Here is a 16,374-nt window from a genome sequence, read left to right on the forward strand (position 1 = left end):
CGATAGTTCGGTAAAATTTTGATTTCGAAAGTCTCTGCATCTTGATTTATCTCTTCGCTGTAGTCAGAGGTAGACTCAGCAAATTGTCTTTTAATTGTCAGAGTTCGATAGGAGTGAAAACTGGACCAACAGTCATAAATCGAGCTACTTCAGAAGCCACATCTGTACACTCTCTAAGTCAGTTCTCAAATGAATTACTTCATTATAGATCTTCTCAGATTGACGCATAGCTTTATGTAGGTCTTGCTGCTTATTTTCAACATTTTTTTCAAACAAAGTTGATTGAGCTTACAATTTTTTACTTGACAATAAACAGAACAATAGAATCGAATGTTTCTAATTTTACTCTAGGTGCTGCAGCTTCGTGACGTTCGTTTTTCCTTTGGGGACAAAAAATGTCTTGAGTACATCAAAATATCTCGTTGCTTTTAGAACATCTATTCTAGTTTACTACATTGCAGGGCACAATTTTTTAAGTGTCCTAGAAACTTTGCTCTCCATTGTAGATTTAATAAGCGCCCATCTTGCTTTGTTGTAAGCATAAAACACCTACCCTTTTTTTTTTACCAAGCCATAGAAACTTCTTAAACACAGCTGACGGAATCATTCAAGACCAAGTTGAAGTTGTAGAGCTAGCTACCATTATATATATATGTGAGCCCGGAATGTTCGACCTCACACTGGGCAGGTTATTCCAGCTGGAGCTGGTGTCGTGGGCCTTGCTTTTCTTTTCTGGCGTTTTTCTTCTGCCAGCGTTGTTCTTTTTTCCTCAGCAACCTGTGCGCCAGTTTTCACAGCGCGACGCCATGATGCTCTGTCATGTGCCTCTGTCTCCCAGGTGCTTGGGTCTATGCTGAACGCCTTCAGAGAAGCTTTGAGGGTGTCCCTGAAGCGCTTTCTTTGACCACCTTGCGAGCACTTTCCTTCGCTTAGTTGGCCATACAAGAGTCGTTTAGGGATGCGGTGGTCTTCCATTCTGTAGACGTGACCTGCCCATCGCAGCTGGGACTGCATCAGGATTGTGTGGATGCTTTGCAGACACGCTCTTCGAAGGACTTCTGTATATGGTATTTTGTCTTTCCCTTTGGCATTTAGTATTTTTCTCAGACATTACAATAAACCTGATGAAAGCATTTTTTGTGTACATCATAGCAGCCCAAGCTGCTGGTGTACCGACTGGAGCTGAGAACACGGGTTAACGTCTTCAAGTTCATATAAAGTTTGGTATAACATTTAGGATATTTGAAATAGTTTTTTTTTTTAAAAGAAAATTCAGCTTTTACAAAAGTTCAAATTATATTTCATTTCCTTGGTTAAAGCTCGGACCTCAATTGGTCCTACTCATGGGCCCAAGCGCAATAAAGGCCCCTTTAATGGTCAAGGGCCCGGGTTCATTGAACCCCTTCGCGCCATAGATGCTACGCCACTGCATGTATGGCCAGATTGAATGCATTGTTTCATTATTTTTATTTAGGTCTAAAAGAGTTATATCCCTTTGTTTATGTAGTCCCAGGGTATGAATTTGAATGGTATGCACGGGATGTAAACTGAATGTTTTAAGCTTGTTGTATCTCATCTCTGCCTGTGGTCCCTGCTAGGGCATAGGCCACCAGCTTCCAGGCACCTCGGTTCTGGGCGAGTCTCTCCCACTGCCCAACGTCTTTCCCATCTGCTTTCAAATTAACGTTATGAGGCCAGCACAACGACCAACCGCCTTTACTTTCCCCAACTTAAGCCAGGTTATTAGAGTTGGGTGGACTCAGGGGGCCCTAAAAATCCCGAGATTCAAAATCCAAGTCTTCACCGGGATTCGAACCCAGGACCTCAGGCTCGGAAACCAAGCGCTTAGCCACTCGACCACTGCGCCCTCTATCGATATGTAATAACGAATGATGAACTATTTTTATCATACAAAATCTATTGCTTTTTACGCAGCTGAATAGAAGTACTGTCGCTTCAATGGCAACTATGTAGTAAGTGATTGTCTGAAGACACGGTTTAAACAAAATATTCTTTAACTCGTTTTAAGAAAATTAATTTAAACACAATGTATAATATTATAGTAAATCTAAGGCAAGCGCTTAACAAAAGTTTAATTATTACTAAAAGAAAAACGAATATGGCCAAATAGAGGCCACCATCACACAGATCACTCTGCCTGCAGAATTAGCAAATCTCAACCATAACTATTCAAACCGATAAGAAATAAGAGATTTGAAACATGTAGTTGGTCAATCGTAGTTCTATGGACAGGTTATTCCAACTGGAACTAGTGTTCCGTATTCGGTTCAGCCGAGCGGGAGCGGGAACTAAGGTCGCCTTTTGGGGAGTTTGATGAGGTAGCCCCCCTAAACCTCTGGTGGCACTCTGATGTCATTCAAGAGGCTGAGGGCTGGGTTTTTTTGTGTTCCTGATGTGGCTGGTGAGACCCATGAAATTAGAAATGTGAGAGGGCTCACTGGACAGTTTATTCCAGCTGGAGCTAGTGTCTCTGGCCTTGCTTTTTTCTCTGACGCTTTTCTACTGCCAGCGCTGATTTCTTGTCCTCTGCAATTTGTGTGCCAGTTTTCACAGCGCGACGCCATGATGCACAAATAAGACAAATTGACAACTTCGATCTGCTCACCAATATCTAATGATTATTTCTGTATAAAAATCCTAGAAAGTTTTGCCTAGTTTGTAAACTACAAACTACTTTAAAAAAAAAAAAATTTCAGACGTGAGAATCCAGGCTATAAGCTTAACTTGTTACAAAAAACAAAACAAAACTACAAAGAGAGTTTGTGTTATCACACAAATTCAAAGGTGGTCTCCGTCGGATCCCTGTCGGATCCGCCTTTTTACAAGGAATATTCAAGACGTGATTTTTTTTTATTGTCAAAAGTAATATTGTTTCAAAGATTCAGTTGCCGTTGTAGAAAAATGTTTTTCTTCTGTTTTACATGTTTCGGATGTTCCTTCAAAGTTAAAGATAATAACTTTCTTGTCCAAACCTCCCGCTGGACGACGGGGGATGGCAGCGAACAGGATATGAACCCGGGACCGTCGAGATAATCAGTTCAGCTAAATAACCGAAGGCATTGCTGTTAACTTAATAACAAACTGGTTACAACACGAGAGATTTAACGAGGGTTCATAGACATTGGTGCACTGAGTTCTTATAGAATTCATTTAAAGAGGATTAAAGCCGCATTATTTTGTTTCTTTTGTCTGTCCGTCTGTCTGTCCTTCATGTTAATATAAAAAAAACAATAAAAGCTATTGAAAATTTATTTAACCTTTAATTTTCCTTCAGAAACATCGCAATAGTTTTAAGTATGTATAATAGATTGTTCCGGATGTGTGTATATATAGTGAGACGAAAAGAGAATTCCAGATAAATATAATACCGTTAATTAAATTTTTGGAATGGCCTCGTATGAAAATTAGATGTACCATAGCCTTGTGGAGAGATTTTCATACCATACTTTGGTGTTAGGAAGTTGTTTTCCTTAAAAATTGGTACATAATATAAACGATTTTGTAACGTTTTAACTAGAAAATTAAATGTACTGTAATAGAGAAGTGAAATTTAACATAAAGAAATTTTTCATAACAAATCCGGAACAACCCATTTTGTAAAAGGAAAGAAGATTATTTGTTTTATTTATTAAAAGAAGGATTTCAAACAATTATTTGGCGTTAGTAGATTTTTCATATAAAATTCGGAAATATTTGGCGACGATTTGTAAGAAAATTAAAGTAATGAAGGTCGATTTCTTTTTCAAAACAAAATCCGGAAATTCTTTACCGATTAAAAAACTTTTTGTTATGTTTCAGCAAGAAAATCAAATGTAAAATAAGTCTAAAAAGTGATTTTCAATAATTGTTTATAGTAAATTACTTTCTTATTTTAAAATCCTCAACAACCTATTGTCGATATTTAAAAAAAAAAGTCATTTGACATTAATGGTGAAAATACGGAACAATTGATATCGATAATTAAACTATAGTTACGTTTTGTCAAAGAATATAAGTGTAATATTAGTCAATTATGTGATTTCAAACATTATTTTGACATAATTTAATTTGTATAAAATAATATCCGGAACAACTTTATAGTTAATGAAATATACGTCAGTATAGAGATTTTGTGTTTTTGCAACGTTTAAGCATGGAAATTAAATGTAATTTAAGTTAGAAGAAAAAACAAACATTGGTTGGCATTGATTTGTTTTTCACAAAAACATCCGCAATATATTATAGATACTTATAGATACTTAAAACTATTGAGATGTTTCGGAAGGAACATTAAAGGTTAAATCAAATTTTCAATAGCTTTTATAGATGTTTTTTTTTATCTATTCGTGACGGACAGACCAACCGACGGACAAAACGCACAAAAATAAGCGTCTTTTATTCTGATGGGGGCGCTAAACAAAAAATAAGTAAAATCTGATTATTTTAAAATTTTTGACGGAACTGATTAGTACCATGTCTTACCGCTGCTTGTCACGCTGCTTCACGAATGTCGCTGCTTCAAAAGTCTATTTTTAAGAATGTGCTTGATATTTACTAACAAAGTGCATTCTTAGCCTTTATAAACAAACATAAATGTTTTCTTTTAATTTTAGCAGCTAGTTGATCAGAAAAAACACCTCTAACTAATATTTATATTTGTTATATTTGTTGTGAACATTTCTTGCACATTTTATAAATAAATAAATTTGACTTAGTGATACTGAAAATACAAAAAAAAAATTGTTGTTCTTAGTTAACATATTGTAACATTATCTCCCTTACATTTATGTATTGTTTTTAAATTGGTGTATTTTTATGAAAAAAATCGCTTACATAATTAATTTTATAAATTAAACGGTTTGCTTTTAGAAAACCAAAAGTAGCCAATGTACCTAAACTTATCAAGCCGCATCGCATGGTGAAATAATATTTGTCATTTCTCTTCTAGTTTTCAAGATCTGAGTGTGACAGACGGACATTTCGCACAAACCTAATAGCGTCTTTTCCTCTTACGGAGCCGTTAAAAATGAAGGCCTTGGAGCCTATGGTCGTCGATACATTCAACTAATTCAACTACTGGTAAGAATCCTATTATCCTTTTGCATCCTGGCATTTTTTTTCTTTCATCTACATCTTTTAAAATTACCCAAAGCCCTTGTACTATAAGTACAAGAAAAGACATTTAACAATTTGTTTATAGCATGGTTACAATACATTTGTTAAATATTCAATTCTTTGTACGTTTGAAAAAGGACGTTAGAGGAGACGATTAGGCCGATAGGGAAACAAAACAGAATTCCGGTTGGAGTGTCAAATGGAGCAGAGCTCATTGCACTGGAAGGGGGAGGGTTGGAGGATAGAAGAGAGCCCCAACTGTCAGTCCATACATCTATCCTCAATGGGTCGTTCTTTGGCGAAGACCCGCATGGCCAATGTGGTGCAGGAAAAAAAATGGAAATGATGAGTTTCTACGGTGTGCTTGGCCTCGCCACATTATTATTTAGTTTCAAAAGCTTCAATACTTTTTTTTTAAAGATGATAAACTACTATTTTCACTACTTTCACCATTTCCAGGGATGATTTCAGTTTCAACTCAAATTTGATATAAATGAAAAGTCGCACTCGAACTAACTAGCCTCAAAAACTGAAAATCTGCACCAGATGATAGTCCTTTGGCCGCCTTTAAGTTTTTGACAAGAACAAACTCAACAGGTGGTCTTTGAAATTGGAACTAAACACTGTAAAAATAAAAAAGTGACTGCACGAATTGACAGAGTCAATGATAAATATTAACAAAGCTACGGTCACAAATAGATTGTTATACTTTCGAAGAACATAAAATTCGGGTTCAGCAAGTTGCGCGATGTAAAATACAAATCTAGGGAACAGATTTATGATATACACTAAAATAACAATTAATAATGTCTTTGACACTTGTTTCTCTCGACTTGGTGCGTTGGTTTTGAAAGACTGGTGATTGTATAAATATTGCGAGTTTTTCTTCAAGCAATAAACCGTGGCAAGAGAGAAAAGAGACATTAGGATAAAACTAATGGCTGGAATTAGAATGGCTTGGACTTGATAATACACCATGAAAACCGCTGATTTCTGATAATAAAAGTCACTGAAGACGTAGATGGCCACAGTTGTGTTAAAAGTCTGACTATATTCAAACTTGATGGTGTATGCAAAATAAACCACAACGTAGGCGCCGAATGTACCAATGGAAATGATGACCACGGAAAGAAAGATCGTTGTGGGCGTTAACAAAGACTTGGCTGTGAAAGGTTTCCAGACACACAAGAATCTTTCCACTGAGAGAAAAGCTGCCAAGGAGAAAGTCACGTAGCCAGCGTATATTGTGGTGTATTCAATGTAAGGGAATGTAATGTTGTCCCACGTGACACCAAACGCTTGATCGACGAAACTGATTGGGTAAGAAAACTTAGTTACCAGGCCGCAAAGGCATTTTAGCAGATTCCAGAATGCAATAGCTGTCACGGAGATATTCGTACCATCCTTGAAACCTTGTTTATAAAAGACCAAAACATTAAGTGTATTTGTGACTGTTCCAATGAAGGCCAGAGGAAACAAGATCCCACATTTAATGATGAAAGTTACTTCTTTTAAGAGTTCATAGCTGACAAAGCTGCTCATAGTTAATGCTGGGTTACCAATTATAACAAGTTCTGTTGAAGACGTTTGCCAAAGTAACAAATGTTATATCGACTCTCAATACTTCAGAAATATGCTATAGTCAATTAAATTAATTTTCTCCTGGTAAGGAAACTTCAGGAGATTCTCATTGATTACTTAATAACTTGAATAATAGGCTACAGTTACAAAGCATGTATCTTACATTATTTATTTAAACCTATACTAATTGTTCAGACTAAAATCTGGAATAATAATCTCTAAAAAGTATGTATTGCTTACTATAGAACGGTTAAGTACTCTAATTGCTGTATTGATTTTTTAATTTACTAATCTGATAAAAATTCATTTGTGATTCTTACTCTAATAGCATATAATTAGTTCCTCACATTGTTATAGCCTATGGAGAAGGTAATTATTATTATTTAAATGTCTATAACTCACCAACAATGAAAATAGAAATACATTTTTTGTCTACTTCTGTTACATTATTTGTTAAACTTATTGAAGAACATAATGACATTAATTGTGTTGCCAATAGTTTTCAAATGTGAAATTAAACCATACTATTAATCTTCATTTATAATGATTATGTCTTGATTTCTTTTCACTATATTTAGAGGAAAAATCAATCAATTTTTTTTGCGTGGAACAAGGTCTGATGATGATATTGTTGTAACTCTGCTCCATCGCCTATGCTTATGGTGCACACCAGTGACTGGCAAGTTGATACTAGAAGGACTCAGCAAAAGGTAAGGGTATGACTTGTCTGGAACTAAGAGACGTCCTTCGTGCTACAAGCCAACTGGATTAAGGACCTAGAGCGACACTGGGAACTATGTCGGTTGTCGGCATTAAGGTTTGGGTAAGAAAGTTTCAGGCTCAATGAACGCTTCTACCAAAAGGTGCATTCGCTCCTTAATGGGCATGCTCTGGCAAGACTACATTTAACATTACAAATAATTATATTCTGCTGGAGGCCGGTGTGGACAGTATAGAAGCACTAATTACCATTCGACAGCTGCGCTGGGTCTAACATTTATCTCGCATAAGAGACGACTGCATGCCGCAATCTTGTTTGGCGATCTGAAAGGAGAACGACATAGTTTGATTACTGCCGTCCCAAAATGTCTTTATTGCTCTTCGTAGTGTATTGAGCATTCCGTTCAGCGTTGCATCGAGTCAAAAAAAAAAAGATTTTCCAAGTTGAATATCATTAAAAACTATGTGAGAAAGACTATGACTAAGGCCCGTATTGCCACCTAAAGGTACGTCTATAACAGGTATTAAAATGTTCAAGGTTTTATAATATCTATATTATAAAGTAGAATGTGTGGTGTATGTATGTATGTATGTTACTTATAGACATCAAAACCGCTTGACCAATCTTGATAAAACTAGGCAGGAATGTTCCTTGGGTACCAACTTAGACCGTAGTGTATGTATTGTAGCCCTAAAACAAACTTAAGACCCTCAAAAAAAATAAAGTTGTCCGACTCTATAACAGCTATAGTATTTTATGGATCTAGGCCATGGTTAACAATGTTGACATGAGAAAAGATCGAAAGGATTTAGACCTAGATCTAATTTTTAGAAATACACTTTGCGCACATAGTTTTTTTTACTTTGACACATGAAAATACAAAAAAGGATCCATTGAATTCATTATGTAATAAAATTAACCTTCAATTTTGTGTTTCAAAAGCATTTTTTACATAAATTAGTTCCTTATATCTGTGACTACAGATTTCCTGACGAACATTCTTTCATTAGACAATACGTAATGAATCGCGTACTAAATATTAATTCGTTTAATTGTTTACTTTATAATCCCATCCCTAGATCTAAAACTCTAATTCAACTCTAAGATGATAAAACTTCTCTTCGCACAGATAGTTTTATACTTTAACACATAAACATATTAATTAAAGTCCATTCATTTCATATTTTGATCAAATAAACATTCAAATTTGGTTTTCTAAAGCTACATTCATCTACGAAAGCTGCGAAGCCGAGTTGAGATAGGCCTAGATCTATATTCATTCATGAATCGCGTACTAAAAATTATTTCGTTTAATTGTTCACTTTATAATCCCATTCATCTTATCTTCTTATCTTATATAATACAGACGTTACTTCAAAAAAAGAAGATGATTACGTCCTACGCGTCATGCATTTAGTCATGCATATTAACCAATGACTTAAATTCTGCTTTCATTGAACAAAGCTATCGCTCTTTTCGTTTTTAATAGATAAGAATGTATCGACTTCGGGTAAACCCTTCTTCGCAAAACTAATTTTATTTTCGTAGCGAAAGAGAAATAACGTGAAAGGATCATTACCTACGTTTAACATACATCTAAATCCAATCCACTAGATTATTCAAAAGCATTTTTTACATAAATTAGTTCCTGATATCTGTGACTACAGATTTCCTGGCAAACATTCTTTCATTAGACATTACCAAATGGTTACACATTAACACATCTCTCTACTGAGTCTATTCCTAGGCCTAGGTCTAAAACTCTTCTTGAACTCTAAGATGATAAAATTTCTTTTCGCAAAGATAGTTTTATGCTTTAACACATAAACATACTAATTATTGTCCATTTATTTCATATTTTAATCAAATTAACATTCAAATTTGTTTTTCTAAAGCATTTGTAATACATTCGTTCGCTAAAGCTGCGTATCCGTGTTGAGATAGGTCTATATTCATTCATGAAAAAAGGTCACGCATGCGCAGCACAGAATGAGCTCTATAAAAGCCAATTTTTAACTCTAGATTAGTGTAGATTTAGATGTCTACCTCAAGATCTACTTTATACTTTAACACATGAACATACAAAGTCTATTCATCTCAAATTTTAATCAAATATATATAGGCCTACAAGCAAATGTTTTAATGTGAAAAAATGGATTTAAGCCTATTAGCTATTTTGATTTGATAGCTTCATTCACACTATTTTTATATTGACACATTCGCTTTACTTATTACATTATTATTTCGTTTAATTGTTTACAAAACACTCTCAGTGACTATATCGAAAGTAATGCGCAAATAAAGACCCGCGGGTCGCGGGTAACATATGTCTAGTTCTCTTATAAAAGTGACCCCTTGAGAACGTCTTGTTTAAAGAAATCTTTACAGGCTCTACAGTGCAATACTAATTTAATCTAATACATTTCCCGACATAATGTAATAGCCTACATCCCTAGACAGTGCTACAACTTAGCGATTAAAAAGCAAAATAAGGCCTATATTTCTTATAAAGATATAGAGCATGTGTACAGTTAGCATATCGATACATTATCAAACTTAACATAATGATTTTGAGGCAGGTAGACCTAGAATTGGATGCCCATCATATAATATAATTTGTGGGACGGATTGAATAGAAATGCCTTTCGGTGCGTAGGTTATGATATTCTAGCACCAATGTTTGTTAGGTGCACACTTTTTTAACGCACCTTCTTTGTTGCCTTGCTTTTAAGCTTATGAAGGGGTCTTGTTATGTTATGTCTTGTGTAACGTTTCTTTCGTCTGTGTCCCCCTGTTTAGGGTGAGTATCTAAGGCATTACTGCAGTTCACAGTTGTTTCCCTGCCATAACGTATTAGACTAGACCTTTCAATTTGTCGCTTCTTACGTCTCTACAGGGAGTTAGTTCTGGGATTACCAAGTCTACACTTGAGACAAGAGTCAGAAGTGGGCCAGTGCTGTGTGTACTTATGTGTTACGTTGCGCAACAGCCAGGTGCAGAATGATTGTTTAATTAATATAATCATAATATTATAATATTCTTAAGTCAAAGATATTATTCCATCAGTTTGTCATTATAACTTATATTCATATCATTAAACAATTTACATTGTTAACAGCGAGTCAATTATTTATTGTAAGCAAGAAGGTGCCTGTTGAATGTCAGGGGTCCGGGCAAACGAGCTAAGGCTTTAACACAACCCTGACAATGTCCGAACCGATTTTGATATCCAGTCTGCTTGTGAGTCTGGCAATAAGCAATGATATCTATCGAAAGATATACCGTTCAGTCTCTTGATTATTTCACAATTTATTCTAGAATGTACAGCCATCAAATTACGAAAAGTTGATCTTTTGTTGAAGTTTAATGACCTTTGCATAAATATGTTTAAGTTTAAGGAGCTCACGGAACACTTTTGTAATTACGCTAGATATCTATTTCAGTTATTTGTTGATAGAGAGGATACAAGTAGGTGTTATAAACACAGCTCGTAATTTCATTTTTCGGTGTTTATTTTATATTTTTTAAACATTTTATTGGGGGCCACTAAGTTCACTACGATTAGGGCCTTCAATTATCTAAGGCGGGGCGGGGTTTAAACTCAAATCTCTCTGAAAAAAAAGGGGGGGGGGGAGTTAAATTCAAAATCCTTTTAAAGGGAGGCGGTTTAATCTCAACAACTCTTTTGGCTTAACTGATAGAATTCGGTGACAGTAGTTTGTTTGCTTTCGAAGCTTTAGACTCAAAACTTCTAGAGTAGGTCTAATCAAACACACACCTTGGATACGCTCATGGGATTTGGTGACTGTAGTTATAGCTTCTTTTTTTTTTAAATTGAAGAAGGGGATTTTAAAGTAAAAAAACTTCAAAGGGGATTTTAACTCAAAACCCTCCAGAGAGTGGGGTTAAATTCAAAGTCCATACCCCCTTTGGCTAAGACTGTGGAATTAGGTAACTCCATTTTGATTTAGTTTTTTTTTAATTATTGAGAGGGGGTTTTAACCTCAAATTCCGGTTGGCAACGCTAGTGATTGTTTAACATTAAAATTTCCCTTAAATAAAAAGAAAATAAAGCAAAACAACAAGCACGAAATTCTACCTCTATATCCAGTGTGTGTGTGTGTTGGGGGGGGGGTGTTCATTTCGGGGTTGAACCGTGACCGAAGGCGCCGGTAGAACCCGAAATCATCCCATGGCATACAGGTGTATAAGTGTGTCATAAGGGACGGTACTCTAATATTTCTAAACAATTTTTCTTGCTTTAGAGGTAAAGAAATGTTCACTTCCGGCATTTTCAAACGAAAACAAATCTTGTCAAAACATGTTCCCTTCTTATAATTTACATTGATATTTAATGTTTTGGGAGTTTAGATTCTAATTATTGTTAAGAATATTCAAAATAATTACGTACTGGCATTGGTAAATATTTGTGGCAGAATCAGTGGATCATCAGTAAGAAATTTGTTAAATTCAAAGCATTATAATATTAGATCTAATCTATTTATAGACTATAAGACACTACCGTAGTCTCACTACGTGACTATAGAGACTATAGTAAACTATCATACTATAGTATCTATAGACTATATATATACTATATAATATAGACTTATACTAATAAATAATAGACATAAAAAAAAGAGATAATTTTTTTAAAATCTAGCTTTAGAATTTGAGTATTAATGTGTGTGTGTATCTAATATAATTTTTTTTATAGGTTTATTGATGTTTTGTATAGAATGGATTTGGACACTCTTGGCACTCTTGCAAGCCTTTGGATGATAAAAATAGATTTTTTTATGTTTTCTTTCTAACATTATATTTAAATTCAAAATTCAAGTCAGCTTGCAGTAAGGTCTGAGCGGAATTGCAAATTTATAAATGCATTTTTTGTGAATTCAAAATGAACAAATACTGATATTTTGGGGGGGGGGGGGGGGGGATAGTGAAAATATTGAAAATATATATACGTAACATGTATAAAAAATGTTATTAGCTTTTAAATTCTTCCATTTTAATTTTTACACCTGCTTCAGTTGTTTACTCATTTTGTTGTCACTTTTCCCACACTCCATGTCTTCCTTCTTGTCTTTTAATTGACATCACAAGGCCATATTACCATAAAACAGTTCGACTTGATCTCTAGCATAACCTATGATACTTGTCATTCAATATTTAAAGGTCTCCATCCTCCTCTCTTCCTTTAGACTATGAAAACAACAATTTTCCTTATAGTTTACTTCACCCTTCTCTCCCTCTTGTTACAGTCTCTTAAATTCTTATACTATACCTCATTTTATCATTATTGGTCTAGTGGTATTAATTTTATTGCTTTTAAGGTTGTTGTAGTCAAGGGTTTCATTAGGAATAAGCTATTATTGTCATTAAAATTCTCTGAATCATATGCAACCAAATCCAAGCCTTGACTGCTCATGTAGTTTAGACAAAACACCTATCAAAACTGCTTTTACTTACTTTTAATGGTTTTATGGTGGATAAAACTGGATTTTTGGGTAAATGGCGTTTTTGTTTTCAGCTTAGAAAGAAGGAAATGTCTTGAAAGAAAAAATGGGGGAAATGTTAGAATTATCAGCTCTGTCAACCGAGTTGATGCCAAGTGTTTATGCATTTATTTGAATCCTACTAGTAAGAGAGATGATGATATATATGGGTAACCCATGATCCTTTTGTCTTCACTTAGATATAAATTTAAATTTGTTTACTTGATAATTTTGTTTTAAATTGATGATGACATTCTATACATATGATAATTTGTGCAATAAATAGATCTGATGGACTGAAAATGGGTACATTAAATCCCATGTGGATACTTTAGGGAAATTTGGGTTCCTCATGTGTCATCTTAGGGCTCTAACATACCTCACATCTACTTTAGTAAAAAAATATTGCTTTCAATTTTTATTGAGACTAATAATATGGTTTTTATTTATATTAGATATATATATATAATATAATAATAACAATTTACATTTGTTAAGTTAAGTAAGTCTCACATATTTTTAACTTAACACATTACATTTGTGCGCACTGCAACACAATATAACCTACACAATTTTAATATTAAATCACAAGGGAAAAGATTTATTTATATCAATCATTTTATATTATGTTTTATTGTCTTGCTAGAGATGGATTCCACTGTTTCTGCCCAAGCCCAGCAAAAGTTCAGTAACCTCCGCCGAAGGCTTGATCAGTTGGGCTACAAGCAATCACTGGGAATAGAATCCTTGCCTCTGGTGGAGAAATTGTTTGTTGACCTGTTGCATACCACGGAAAGTCTCAAAAATGCAAAAATTGAGCTGGCCAAAAAGGTAGACTTGAAACAAGATTCTAATATTAAAATTGTCAATATAAGAAGGTTCTAGGGGGAAAAAAGAGCACAAATGAAAAAAAATAATACATCTCATTTGAAAAAATCTGTTTATTTTTTAACAAGCAAATATAGAATTAAAAAAAAAAAAGTTTATAATCTTGGAAAATGAAACGACAGTGGGGAAAACTAATGTGGAGAAATTATTATCTTATTATACACTGGAAGAAAAAAAGATGCATTGAGAACAGAATTCAGCATTCAGAATGGTTGTTTTTTAAAGGGCATACACGTAGAATTTGTAGTTAAATATATTTATTAAAATTTAAATTTCAGAAGCAATGTTTCTTTCACTGGCTCTATTTCTCTATTAACTTTTTGTCTCTGTACCAGCTTTGTGATGCTTGTCTGTCTGTCTTTTCATCAATCACTTTTGTTATACTTTTGCTGCTGTTTTCTTTCTATCTCTTTCACTTTATCTGAACTTTACTCCCATCATCATCTCCTCTACCTACAGCTACCTCCTATCTATTCTTATCCATTCTCTCTCACTGAAACTCCCTTTGTCAGATCTACATCTCAAGTTGTGCAAGAACCTGTCAGATGAGAAGCTTCATGTTGTGAAAAATAGTTAGGAAACAATTACTGGCATATAACTTCATATAATGAATAGGAAGTACAACCATAACCAATGTTTAGGGGAATAGCATCTAGTTGCATTAAAAAATGGATTTCAAAGTTTAGTATAAGTACTGAATCCTAAGGATAATACAATATAAATACATTGACTCATTTGAGTGGGGAAAAAACTTTACAAAACAAAAGAAAGAAAAATAAAACAAATTGTTTTTTCTCTGTTTTTCTTAACTTTTCCCCCAACATTAGAAGGACTAAAATTTGTTACAGTTATCACTCTTTATTATTGAATTTTTTTTGAATGCATTGTGGGTGAAGTAAAATTGACTATTAAAATATTGTCATAATCATATAACAAAATATTTACTTCATTTTATTTCCAATTAAATAGACTGAGGTATACACAGATGTAGACTCTGCTGTTGAGCCATACAAGAGTGACAATGCCAGACTTATAAGGGAGAATAATGAAATTCACATGACTTTAGTGAAACGAAAGGAAGAATCTGAAGCAGCTGTGAGAGGTACAATACCACTGAACTTTTGAAGAAACATCAAATAACATAAAAACATAACGTGTTTGATTTTGATAATAAGGATTTATTACACATTTTATTTTAGAATCATCCCTTGCTGATTTCAATCAAGTGCCTGCCTTGCAGGGCCGGTCTTAGGCCACTGCAACCTATGCGGTCGCAATGGGCCCCGCACTTTCATAGGCCAAGTGCCAAGGGTGTAAATATCAAATTGCAAAATATATACGAAAAACTCCTGGAAGTCTCCTGAATGTATTAAAATCTCTTGAAAACTCTTTAAAATCTGCAGAAAAATAGACAAAATTGTCCTTTATGGGTGTCATTCAATTTGGAAAACGCCAATCCTACGCGTGATAAAAGGAAAAAAGGCATTGTCACCTTTCATGTAATAATCGGGCAACTTTATACCTTAATCGGAAGTTCCAATACTTTATTTATATAAATATGCCATTGGTTACAAGGTTCGTAAAGTACAGATCGCAATATTTAACTTAGTCGATTTTTTTTCTTATACAAAATCTTAATTTTCACTTATTATCCTTATTCCCACACAGACTATGCCCCGCGCAATCAGTTTCGCATAGGGCCCTGCAATTGCTAGGACCTGCCCTGCTGCCTTGTAATTGGCTTTTGAAGGTTGTGTCCTATCCAGCTCCACTTTGGCTTTTTAATATCTAGGGCAATGTGTTTTTGCTTGGTTCTCTCCCACAAGTTGACAGTAGATATCCACCTAATTCACAATCTGGCGAAGGCAAATGTTGTCGAAGTTCTGGAGTTTTTCTATATTTTTTTGTAAATTTTCTGGTCTTGGAACTGAATAGGAGAACCGGATCTTGTTCTTTAAAGACAATGCTATGGAGCGCCATATTGTTTGAAAAGTATTAAAAGTAATTTGTTACTAAGTTTAAAAAGGATTCCAAACAGCACAAAATTAATGAAAGAAAACATTGAAAGAATCCTGGACTGTCGTTCGGAGGGTCAAGGGTTCAAACCCTGCCCACTCCTATTCTGCATCATCCTGTGGAACGTTTGGACTAGGAAGTGAATTATCTTCATCTCTGAAGGAACATATGAAACGTAAAACAATTTACAAACAAACATTTTAATATAATGACTGATTTGGGTAATAATGTTGTATAATAATTCTTACTTAAGCCTGTAACTTTAAAATGTTCAATGTTATGTCATACATTTTTACAGAGTTGAAAGCTTCACTGCGAGATATGGAACACAAAAATGCTGACTTGAGATTTCTCAACAATCAGTATGTTCACAAAGTGAAGCAGCTAGAGAGAGAATCTAAAGATAAATCAGAGACTATTCTGAAGTTACAGGAAAAAAATTTCCATGCAGTTGTCCAAACTCCAGGTATCTAATTATGTCTACTTCATGTGTTAGTCAAGCATTTCTAATTTATTGTGTTGTTTCTTTTTAACTCACCAATTGTTGTTTTC

At 34.4% G+C, this 16,374-nt stretch overlaps 1 protein-coding gene across 1 annotated transcript in view; it reads left to right on the forward strand.

The window, feature by feature from the left end:
- The first annotated feature begins 11,715 nt into the window (after positions 1-11,715).
- LOC106054678 (centrosomal protein of 135 kDa-like) overlaps positions 11,716-16,374 on the forward strand; it is a 46,641-nt gene continuing 41,982 nt past the window's right edge. Inside the window, exons 1-4 of the mRNA XM_056037796.1 lie at positions 11,716-11,869; positions 13,565-13,749; positions 14,776-14,908; positions 16,121-16,288. Of these exons, the coding sequence (XP_055893771.1) occupies positions 13,567-13,749; positions 14,776-14,908; positions 16,121-16,288 (484 nt within the window). The 5' untranslated portion in view covers positions 11,716-11,869; positions 13,565-13,566. The remainder of the gene's footprint in view (positions 11,870-13,564; positions 13,750-14,775; positions 14,909-16,120; positions 16,289-16,374) is intronic.

Source organism: Biomphalaria glabrata, chromosome 8, assembly GCF_947242115.1.
Source record: "Biomphalaria glabrata chromosome 8, xgBioGlab47.1, whole genome shotgun sequence".
Classification (NCBI taxonomy): domain Eukaryota; kingdom Metazoa; phylum Mollusca; class Gastropoda; family Planorbidae; genus Biomphalaria; species Biomphalaria glabrata.